The 12,250-nt window shown below is 37.1% G+C and overlaps 2 protein-coding genes and 1 long non-coding RNA gene across 3 annotated transcripts; 2 read left to right on the top strand and 1 right to left on the bottom strand.

Annotated features, from left to right (window-relative positions):
* Positions 1-1,257: 1,257 nt before the first annotated feature.
* On the bottom strand, positions 1,258-2,138 carry LOC137734228 (ethylene-responsive transcription factor 1-like). Its single transcript, XM_088698029.1, has one exon. The coding sequence runs from the start codon at positions 2,051-2,053 to the stop codon at positions 1,457-1,459; it is 597 nt and encodes a 198-aa protein (XP_088554155.1). The 5' UTR covers positions 2,054-2,138; the 3' UTR covers positions 1,258-1,456.
* A 1,808-nt stretch (positions 2,139-3,946) lies between these two features.
* Positions 3,947-4,402, top strand: LOC148695673 (uncharacterized). The gene is made up of 2 exons (XR_015964898.1): positions 3,947-3,989; positions 4,235-4,402. It is a non-coding gene; the product is annotated as an uncharacterized LOC148695673 (long non-coding RNA).
* A 3,905-nt stretch (positions 4,403-8,307) lies between these two features.
* Positions 8,308-9,369, top strand: LOC137733301 (ethylene-responsive transcription factor 2). The gene has a single exon (XM_068472455.2). It carries the CDS (start codon positions 8,409-8,411, stop codon positions 9,231-9,233), a length of 825 nt encoding a protein of 274 aa, XP_068328556.2. The 5' UTR covers positions 8,308-8,408; the 3' UTR covers positions 9,234-9,369.
* Positions 9,370-12,250: the final 2,881 nt, after the last annotated feature.

Genomic DNA, 12,250 nt, shown 5'->3' with positions numbered 1-12,250 from the left:
CAAACTCCACATTCCTGCTAGCTAGCAATTTTGTAGGACCTTGTTGGTAAGAGCATAATAGTGCCGGATACCTAACGGGAGACTCCGGATAGTCGATACCCTACAACCATTTGCAAAAAAAGCACAATTACCTTAGGGCAGACTACATCTCTTCCTTAGGCAGTATTGTAGTTTACTCACAACGTTAAGAGCAAAACTGTCATATTGAGCATATTGTCCAGGTGTCCTTCTCCTATTGGATGTGGTTAATTTATGCCCTAACAATACCTTAATCAGTGACGGTAAATAGTAATAGATCGCAATCCAGTATGAATCGCCAAATACATGTTTTCATTTATCGTACACATTAGATGAGTATGACACCCTAATAGACAGAGAAGAATTGGTTTTTAATGAGGCTCATAATCAATTACAACCCATCATAGTATAAAATAGGAAACTAATTCTCAAAATTTGCTCCATAGGATTGCTTCTAAAAATAGTATTCATTTAACAAAATAATAAACTATTGTAAAGGACTTCTATAAAATATCCTATCATTTCTCAAAAATCGCAAATTTCTTTCATTGTAATATATGTTTTAAGGAAACGATATTTATTACATAAACTTTAACAGTATATCAAAGACATTTACAATATAACACCGAACATAAGATAACGTGAAACAAAGCGCATAAAATCCACATTAGCCAAAACCTTAATGTCATAATCCACAATCCTAAACCTAGACTAACTGTGAATCGAATCCATGCAGCCATAGATCTCCTCGTGTCCTACCTTGGAGATCATGTGTAACATTTGACGGATTTGTGAACTCAAACTTTCACTGATCCAATTGCGCATAAAAGTGAACAAAAAGCCAGGATTTCACTTATTACCCAAAAACATATGAGTATATCGCAATAACGTTGTAATGAAGGGACATGAAAGTTGTAATGGTGAACTCAAATTATATGAGCATACCTCATATCAAATCACCATAGGAAAATTCACCACAAAGGAACATTATTCACCCGAAGAAATTACACTAAACGTAAAGAAAAAGAGGAGGAGGGGAGGGGAGGGGAGGGGATGGGAGGAAAACAGACAGCGCTCTACCTCCTCACCCTCCACTAGTGCTACCTCATATCAAATCACCATAGGAAAATTCACCACAAAGGAACATTATTCACCCGAAGAAATTACACTAAACGAAAAGAAAAAGAGGAGGAGGGGAGGGGAGGGGAGGGGAGGGGAGGAAAACAGACAGCGCTCTACCTCCTCACCCTCCACTAGTGCCTAGGGGTTCTCTTTGGTCAACTTCAGAGTTTTTCGAGGTCTATGAGATTTTTTCAAGATCCTATTAGTTTTTTTCAAGGTCTTTTTTTCACAGTAAAATATTTAGGCCACTGTAAAATTTTAAACACGAGGAAAAGAAAACGCAAGAATTTCATAACTTGTTACATTATACTCTATCTCAAGCAGCCAAGTATTCAATCCCAGCCTTACTTCGCTTTGGCATCTGAGTTTCATAACCATCCGATGTCGATGCCAACGCAGACGAGTGGTCAGGCGAGCGGCGCCGCTTAGGGGTAACCCTAACGGGCTCAATGCTACTCGAGCCAATCAAGTGAGGAAAATTCAGCTTAGCTTTGCAGCCACGTAGCTTAAACGCAGCTCGGTCATAAGCCAACCCCGCGTCCTCTGGCGTCTCATAAGTCCCAAGCCACAGTCTCGCACCGTTCTTCGCCGGATCTCTTATCTCTGCTGCGTACTTCCCCCACGGCCTCCTTCTCACCCCTCTATAATGTTTCACAGCGTAAACCTCACGCGCCACCGCTGCTTCATTCTTTACAGCGCCATGCAAACCTCCAAAGGCAGCCTGCGCGTCATGATCAGTGACTACAAACAATGACTCCCACCAATCTTCCGTTGTTAAAACTGGAAATATGACTGGAACATTATTTGGGCTAACACTCATTGCCCGATGCTCCAAGTCATCAAGATGTTGGTGAATGGATTCAAGAAGAGCAAAATCGTCCGATTCTAGTTCTAGGGTTTCCTGTCCGTACATGTTTCTAAACTGTATATTGTGTACGTATATAATGCACGAAATTGAATGAATGGGTTTGGGTTGAAGATTCTTGTGAATGATTTATATGGAGAGAGTTTTTTGTGATCATGTTTTGTTTAATTTGTTACAGAAGCTATAGCTTTATTAAGCATCGCAGGCAGCTTCGATCGACTTTCAAGTTTCATGGCAGTGCGTGCAATAATTAAGAACTCTTTGTAGCATTTTTGTCACGTGCAGTAATTATGTGATACTTAATTAGTACTAATAATCCAAAATCAAATAAATTAATCGAATTATAGATCGTGTAGATTTTTATAGCGTGGTATGTTGGACTCCATGATTATAAGTGACATCGCAGCCTAATAGGGTCAAAAGCTCTCTCCATCACAAGCAACCCTTTATTTGTCTTACTATACGTGTAACACATGCATTTTAATAAAATATTTTTTTTTTATCAGATTGAATTTGGGATTAAAGTTGGGAAATCAAGTTCCTTATTTTATTGGAAAATACCCCAAAATAGGATATTTTCTTAATCTTTGGATAGAAATAGGATTTTTTTTTTAATATGCACATAGCATGCACACGGCATGCACAACAATATGACAAAAATATGATTTTTTCCACAACTGAAAATCACCCAATTGCCCTCGTATATAAATGTGTTATTTCCTCTCATTTTCTAATTTTTTTTTCCCTCTCTCTACTCTCTCTCTGTCGAAGAACCTTAACGATGCACTCACCCTCTAACAACCCACCTCACCGGCACTAACCGTTTCTCTCTCACCGATAGCCATCCTTTCACCAGTCCCCTTTCTCCTTTGTTTTCGAACTGGTGACCCAAGATTCAGATCGCATCTAAATTTTGGGTGGCAGTACAATTCCCAACTCACAATCCCAAAAGCTTGGTGTTTAATGGATAATAATTCATCCACCAAAGCTCTCATGAAGGTTGCAGATGGGATTGGATGAATCATCATGAGCCAAAGCCCAGTATGAGTGATGGGGTATCTTTACAATATTTGGGGAATAATTTTTTTAATATTTTAAAGGTTTGTTTATGGGTTTTGATTTCAAAGTCAATATTCATGAGTATTAATGTTTGGGTTCATATGCTTTATGGCTGCTGGGTTTCTTGGTTTTGCCTGTATTTTATGATTTCGTGGGTTTTATGGTTAGGGTCAAATATTTCTTGGTTTTGGCTTCAATTTTTCAGAAATTATTTCGTGCGTTTTATGGCTGGGGTCAAATATTTCATGGTTTTGGCTTCAAATTTCTAGAAAATTATACACTGTATGCACACGAGATGCGTAATGGAGGTCAAATTTGGATTTGTGCTTAATTATTTTAGTCCAATTCGAACCTATGACATCGGGTTTTGGAGACTTAAGCATGCATTGTTCATGCTTTGTGTTGTGCATCTTTTCATTTAAGAAAACAAACAGTGTTAATGTTACCAAAAACTTCTCCCTTTTCCATTTACTAACAAAAAGTACATAACAACTAAATTTGCAGAAAAGTTAAGGAAAAGAAACAAATCTAGTGCTTATTAAAACCATTTAACATATCATAAAATATGTTCATTTCCTAATGCCTTCCATTCTTTATCCCTTCATTTTCTTTGCTCTTGTAAATTGTTTGGTTTTTCTTTTATCTTTGAATTTATATGTATATGTACGCACGTACGTACGTACGTATGTATGTATGTGTATCTACTACACTGAATTCGTAGGCTTTTAGTTTGTTTAAGTGCTGAATTTCTGTAAATCTGCATTTTCAAATGCTGAAATTTTTTTACCTAAACTTTGTTTCCCTTTTTTCCCATACAGGTTGCTCTACTTGGGTTTAGTTTTAAGCGCATTGAAAATGGAGGGGAAATTGATGCCAGTGCAACTTGGGCCTATGCTGAGATTCAGATTTTTCCATCCCAGAACAGGTTAGGTTTTCGCCTTCCGGTAAATTTTATTCTTTTAAGGGTATATGTTTTCTCCTTTGTTGTATTGGATTATAAAAGTTTGTTCCTTCTGTATATGCTACACTAAGTGCATTATTATTTCCCATTGGTGATTCCTTTTGTCTGGTTATTCCATTGGAGAGTAACTACATGTTTTTTTTTTTTTTTTGTGTATTAGAATTGATAAGTTACCTTTCCTCTCTTCCGACTTATAATAAATTTTTCAGAGGCTGGAGCAGGGGCTGAAGGTTGTTTGCGGTGGTTGAGGGTTGTCTGGCATGCGAGGAACTCGAGAGTAATGGTATTTGTTAGGTTCTTAGATTTAGTTATTAGTTTTTCATGGAATAAAAAATGTATTACGAATTATTTTCATTATATGTATGAATAATTTCTTATTGATGGTATTACAATTTAAATATATATATTTTTATATATTTACCCTTATTTGTGCTAAGCCTTTTGGGCAACAAAGATCATATTGTGCCCTTTGACAAATGGTGACACCCATAGAGGGCACAAACACAAAGATAGTAGCTGCATTGTTGCTATTGGTCTATGAGCACAATTGTTGGTGCTTTTTGGCCTCAAAGGGCACATATAATTTATTGTGTGCAGTGCTCATTTTTCTTGTAGTGCGAGCCAAAATACAATACTGAAACATCATTTGAACTTCGTAATTTTTAGCATTGTGGTCCCATTGGCATGCCAAAATGTTGAACCGAAAAACTACACAACCTACTTGGCGTGCAGGCCAAGGACAAAGAGTTAACTAAGTCCTTTTGTGATTGAATATTAAAGTAGGCGTGCCAATTAGCTACTGAACTTGGTCGGGCGAATAATTCTGAATGTGATGGAATACACTTCTGACTTCTCAATCAGGCAACCTCAGCCGAGAAAGGAACACTCTTGGCCTTGACTTCTAAAACCTTAAGAGAGTGTTATGCAAATCACTGTGTAGATATGGATCTTAAATGACCAGGTTTGGTAGCTTCAACTATACTTATAAAGATATAAGTGCGCCCAATTGGTATCAAATTGCAGGGGCCCCAAAAAATTCTCAAATGTATGGTTGGCACTTGGAACTGAAAATCGAAACCAAAACACAAACTAAATCGGACCACACCAAACTGTTCGGTTTTGCGGTTTTGAAACTGAACCGCAATGTAGTGAAACGGTTTGGTTTTGGTTTTGGCTTTTGAAACTACAACAAAACTAAAACCGCACCTCAATTAAAATGTGGTGTTTTAATTTGCTGTTTTAGAGTCCATACATTTAGTATGGACTCAACCACACTAAAATGCCACCCCTTTCCATCCATACCACACAAAATGCTTAATTATATCAATACATCAACTTTATGTAGAAACTAGAAAGCTAATTCGTTTATTGAGAGAGAGAGAGAGAGAGACAACAATCACTTTCACTTCTCTCTGGAAACCTCTGTGAACTTTGAAATCCCTCACATTGAAGTTGGGGAGGGGGGCAAACTGCCATGAACTCTTGTTAAAAAAGAACATTAGGCCATTGCCACTTTTAAGCTTCTTTTTTCTTATAACAACTTCGTATAATCTTGAAAAAATGTTGTTCTTCGTATAATCTTACTACAGTTTGCTGCAAGTTTGGTGCAGTTTTGCTGCAGGTCATTAATTAACGCATTGTGTGGAAAATGAAAGCGTCTTATGCATGGATAGGTGCAATTTTTAAATTGTACATCTTTTCTCAAAAACCAAATCGAAACCCTCTGAACCACAAGGAAATGAACCAAACGGTTTGGTTTCATTTCTGTTTTGGCTTCAAAACAGCATCGCATCGAACCGCAAAATGTTTTGGTTTCAGTTTCGATTCCACTCAAAATCGCACTGAACTAAACCATGTCCACCCCTACTCAAAGGAGATGAGTATCCTTATGGTGAAAGTGGTTCAGCCATCGATATGCCAAACTCTGAAAGTCAGTTGGGAATATCCGATCCTAGAAGACTCAACTTTGCCAAGAAAGCTAATCAAGTGACATCATTCAACGAAAGAATAGCAAAAAAACACTTTGCCAACAAAGACTTGGGATTAATAACTAGTAAAAAATGAGAACTTGATGTTTAACCAAACGGCCGAACCACCTTCACCATAAAGATACTCATCTCCTTTGAGTATCTTACCCCTACAATTTAATACCAATTCGGTGCACCTATATTTTTAAAAATATAGTTGAAGTTGCTAAACGTGGTGTTGAAGTTTGAATTTCATAGCAAAAGGTATAACCTTGTCTTCAGGTTTTAAAAAAAAGCCCAGAGTGTTCCATCCTTGGTCGAGGTCCCCTATTCAGGAGTTAGGAGCGCATTCTATTACATTACCGTACTCAGAATTATTCGCACAGCCAAGCTTGGTGGCAAATTGACATGCCTATATCAGCAATCAGTTACTGAAGTTCGTAGTTAGCTTATTCAGTTGCTCAACCTACATGCCACATAAATTTTGTAATTTTTAAAGTCAACACTAAGAAAGGCATCGTGCAATCGATCAACACTGACCGTTAAGCTTGCTTCTCCCTAATGCATTATTAGCTTGGATATTGGGAGGTTTCTCCTAGTAATAGTATTAACTGTTTCATGAAATGTAAAGGTTCAAAATAATAACATGATTCTCCAACCATATCCGATTTAATATCAAAGGTTAGGATTGGAAGATCAAAGCACGACATCAAATGCAATAGCACCAGAGAGAATTCGGGGGTGTGGCCAGAAGAATCTTTACCAGTTTTTATAGAAAAGTTTTGACGGATTTATTGGATCTTGATAGGTTGAGTAATATGATTTTTTTATTTTTTTTGTTTAGATTGATTAAAATTGAAAAAGAATAAGTACCGTTGGCCTGTCTTCCGAGTCCCAAGCAACAACTTCGTTTACAAGTATTTTCTTTTCAATCAATCGAAAATATTCGATCTGATTGATAAAGAAAAGAAAGATACTGAACTTATTGTGGAAGGACAAATGACAATAAAATTTTAGCTGCCATTAAACTAGGCTGGTGACTGCCTTGAACGTGTGTTAGACATTTCCTGTAGATCTCTATTTAAATTTATGTAATATAATATGTATGTAAAAATCAATTATTTTTATTTTATCTTCCAATAGTTTCCAATTTAATAATATAAATTTAGTAAATGTGCAATTTTCAAATTTAAAAAATCCATTTATAAGCATGTTTTTTTTTTCAACTTTAGAATTGTTTCAGCTACTATAATACTTATAGTGCCCATTATACCTAACGAAATAATTTGCTAGTATTAGTGTTTTGGTAGTTCATATCCCCATTTTATAATTAACGAAGTGATAGTTTTTGTTCTTTAGCTTGGAAAAAAACACAAATGATGATGAATATTATTCCATTTTAGAACCCAATAGATCAAAAGTCACCCAATTGTTATTAGAAAATTATAACCCTTTATTATTATTATTTTACATTATATATATTTTTTCAATTATTTATTTTAGGGTAATGCTAAGGAGACTATCTATCTAAACTATAATTTATAAATCATATGACGTAGTAGTTGATAATTAGATTATTTTAAAGTGTTGATTAACATGTTTTTTTTATTGGTAACATAGCACATAATTTGCAAATTTATTCTAAAAAAAAAGTGATCTGCCTACCATTACTCTTTACTTTATATTGAGAGAATTAGCTCTAGCAATATATATATATATATATATATATATATATATATATATATATAGGGGTGTGATATCCACACATCCCATTTTACTTCTCACACATCTTTTTAATTTTCGGCCGTTGGATTAGATGAATTGAAGAAAATCAACGGACAGAAATTATCAAGGGTGTGTGAAAAGTAAAATGGGGTGTGTTGATAGCACATTCCTATATATATATATATATATATATATAAGAGATGTTATTTGGTCTATTACATGGATGCATGCTAGCCACTACCGCCAAGACACCAACCAACATTGAGATACAATAATTCAGGCCAAGGATTGACCTGTACTGTGCCACTGCCCACTTGCCATGCAGCAATGTAGCCATTTGAAATCACTGTAATCGAAATATATAAAAAATAAATGATATGAGTCAGTGACAAATAGATGAATCAATTAATTAAACCCACGAAATTAGTAACTTATTTATTTAGTAAATAAGTATTGTAACATGTGATGCATGTGGGAAACCTTGATCAATAATGAAGTTTCATGGAAATGATAACAGTACTGGTAAGAAAGTTACAATTATAAGCAATACCTCATTGCCCACATATAAATACACACAACACAAGGTCTAAACCACTACAACAACAACAACTAGTATCTACAGTACTACTACCGCATCCTTCAACCTCCAAAAGCCTATTCAAAACCAATTCCAGAACCCTAACAAGTAAAAATGTTTGAAGACATTTGCTTGGTGTCTGATTTTGCTCTTTTGGAGTCGATTCGGCAACACCTTCTCGACGATAATTTTGATACTACTTTGCAAGAATCATCACCAACAGCTTCAGGCAGTCCTCCCCCAATGCACTCCCAGAGTTTAAGCTTCAACACCCTCTTCTCGACGGAAAGTTGGATGGACATGCCGTTTAAAGTGGAACTGGACACTAACGACATTGTTGGTTCTCTGTCTGATGGCACAGACGGGTGGAGTCCATCATCAGATCACCATCACGTTGATGTTGTTGAGACCACACCCGTGAAACCGAAGCCTTGGGAGATTGTCAGGGAAGAGGTAGTGGTGGCGCGTGAGACTCACACGCCACCGTCGCGGCAGCACTTTCGAGGCGTGAGACGGAGGCCATGGGGGAAATACGCGGCGGAGATTAGGGATCCCAAGAAGAACGGGGCCAGAGTGTGGCTTGGGACTTATGAGACGGCTGAGGGTGCGGCATTGGCTTATGACCAAGCCGCTTTTAAGATGCGCGGCTCTAAAGCCAAGCTCAACTTCCCTCATCTTATTGGCTCGGAGGGATGTGAGCCCGTTCGAGTAACAGCAAAGCGGCGTGCCCCGGAGTTCTCCACTTCTTCTTCCTCGTCAGAAAGTGGGTCGCCGAAGCCGAAAAGGAGGAATATTGGACTTCGAACGGCGGCTGAAGCCGAGTCGGGTAGCACAAGCCGGGTTGAGATGAGCCAGCTAGCTGCTGTTGATCAGTGGCTAAGTGATCTTAACACAACAGTGTCCCCAATGCCACATGAATTATTGATTAGTGGTTTATGATTAATATTTAATGCTGGTTAATTGTTGCATTATTTAGAGTAATTGGAGATTCCCCAAGTGTAAAGCGTTGGATTTTTTTTTTTATTCCACCTTTTCGTTTTGTACGTGATCGTTAATGGAGACTAAATTTTTGTTATTTATTATGTACCTTCCTTTTCCTTTTGGTGGGATATTTTTCATTTTTTTTTCTTTTTACATGACAGAAGAAATAAATAATAAATAAAGTATGTAATTGATAGAAGAATGGTAGAGATCAATATAGGAGGTTTTGGTTTGATACAATAAGAAATAAAGTTAGGGATCCTTAATAGCGCATCTCACTTATTTTTTATCTTTTCTGAACAACGATATTATCTATATTAAGAGGGTGGGGGAATTGGTTAATCTTTACAATGGCTAGCAACAATATGATTCAAATTCTTTTTTGGTGAAAATCAAATTTAAGATCTCTCACTTACCAGTAAAGATGAATACTACTATTTTATTAAAGGGAAATTTGTTATATATAAATTATAAGGATTAATATACTTCTCCCATACTGTATTTCATAATTACAAGGCACAAATAGAAATATGGGTAATGCTAAAGAGACCAAACTTTTAAACCAAATGATGTGGTTGTTGATGATTGGATTATTACTGAAGTGTTGAGTAACATGCTTATTTCTTAGAGGTATTCATCAATTCACCCCCTGTTGTGACCATTGGCCAATTTCCCCCCTTAACTTTAATTTTGGCTAATTTCCCTCCTCAACTCTCATAATTAGTCAATTTCTCCCCTCAACTTAAATTTTGGCCAATTTCCCCCCTCAACTCTCATAATTAGTCAATTTGCACCCTACTGTTAATTTTTTTAATTTTCCATCTACTCTTCCGTTAAGTAGGTATCCGCATGATTGCCTTTGAAGGAAAAAAAATGTCAATTTGCACCCTACTGTCAATTTTTTCAATTTGCACCCTACTATCATTTTCCGTTAAGTAGGTTTCCCTACACCTTAACAGAGGTAGACGAGGCCAAAGGATGAGGTGACGGGGTGTGGGCAGCTGCAAACTGCAAAAGCAACATATGAAATGGATTGGGCTGTAAACAGTAGAGGAGGGAGGCATTGGTGGCAGTCACGGGCTCAGCTTCAACAAAAAGGAAGAACAAGAGAAAGTTCGAAGAAAAGGAAGAAGATAGAAAGTGTAGGGAAAATGACTTTTTTGCCCTTTAAAGGCAGTCATGCGGATGCCTACTTAACGGAAGAATAGATGGAAAATTAAAAAAATTAACAGTAGGGTGTAAATTGACTAATTATGAGAGTTGAGAGGGAAAATTGGCCAAGATTAAAGTTGAATGGGAAAATTGACTAATTATGAGAGTTGAGGGGGGAAATTGGCCAAAATTAAAGTTGAGGGGGAAAATTAGCCAATCCTTACAAGTTCAGGGGGTAAATTGATGAATACCTCTATTTCTTATTGGTGACACATCATTTGGATAAAAATTTGATCTACCTAATTATCACGCCCCGATCCCTATATACGTCCAGGATCGACACATGATGTCAACAAGTATCTGTATACCTAACATACTTCGCCTCCGGGATATGTACAAAGCATAATTCAAGATTCAAATTGCATAGTAATTTTCGTATACTTTATGGCTGCATCTAACCTTCTTGTTAGACTGTCTACGTACCCTAAAAAGGGATCAAGCCATTTGTAGTTCACCATCCACTACACCCTGACGTTTATCATAACACGTTCAAGCAAAAAAGCATAGCATTCCTCAATCATTTATTAGAACTTGACATGCCTGAAATTACTAGATTTAAGGTTACATAACCAACCCACATGACAACCAAGATTTTCACTTCATCGATCACATAAATCACTATGTTTCAACATAATACCGCAATACATAGCATGCAACATCTCAAAGAACAATCAACGCAGCACAATATTATTCTCTCGCCACATTGGTCAACAAGTCTAATCGTAATAATAACAATCATACCCCACATCATTCCACAATCACTTAAATTAAGCAATTCCATGAATCAAAGATGTACAATATTAACATTTAACTATGTTAATCAATCAAGGAGACAACATATCAATTCACGAAATTTAATATAGGAATTCTACATAATTCCCTACCTGGATTCCAAGTAATAACATGATAAATCTAATTTATAAACACAACTTCTACTGTGAGCAATTCCTACTCACTCGGATATAAGGTCGGACTAAACTGATGGAAATGAGCAAGAGTAGGGATTCCGGAACACTCAACGGAATCCAACCAAAATATGATCACCTATCGAAATGTACCAACTACAACTAATCATCATCACCCTTAGAATGTGTATGGTCCCCCATCCTAACTCTAGGTAGTGATCACCCATCACCTATCGCAGATATACCAAGCATAATGCAGAACCATAGGCATAATTTCATCGTGCAAGCAGCGATTACCTATCGCGAATATACCAAGCAGGACCACATCCTAACTCTAGGTAGTGATCACCCATCATGGATATACCAAGCATGATCACTCCTAGAATGTGTATGGTCCCCCATCACAGATATACCAAGCAGAACCATAAACATAGTCAAATAAAGTAGGCAGTGATCACCCATCGTGGATATACCAAGCATGATCACTCCTAATAGTCCCTCATCGTGGATATACCAAGTAGGACTACATCCTATACTCTAGGTAATGATCACCCATCGCGGATATACCAAGCATGATCACTCCTAAAATGCCTATGGCCCCCCATCGCGGATATACCAAGCAGAACCATAAGCATTGTCTAATCAAGCAGGCGGTGATCACCCATCGCAAATATACCAAGCATGATCACCCCTGAAATACGTATGGTCCCCCATCGCAAATATACCAAGTAGGACCATCCATGTGCCACTACTACAAGGTGCAATATATTCAACACATAACCTACCCATACCTCAACCCCTATGAGTTACAACGTAGTCACCTACACCATCAACTTTTCATGGCCACCAACTAATATG

This window comes from Pyrus communis, chromosome 7, assembly GCF_041283825.1.
Source record: "Pyrus communis isolate YQ-2024b chromosome 7, ASM4128382v1, whole genome shotgun sequence".
Classification (NCBI taxonomy): domain Eukaryota; kingdom Viridiplantae; phylum Streptophyta; class Magnoliopsida; order Rosales; family Rosaceae; genus Pyrus; species Pyrus communis.
This window is presented reverse-complemented; position numbering and strand designations above follow the sequence as displayed.

Coding starts and splice junctions, on each gene's coding strand:
- LOC137734228 (XM_088698029.1), bottom strand. CDS start 2,053: ATGTACGGACAGGAAACCCTAGAACTAGAATCGGACGATTTTGCTCTT.
- LOC137733301 (XM_068472455.2), top strand. CDS start 8,409: ATGTTTGAAGACATTTGCTTGGTGTCTGATTTTGCTCTTTTGGAGTCG.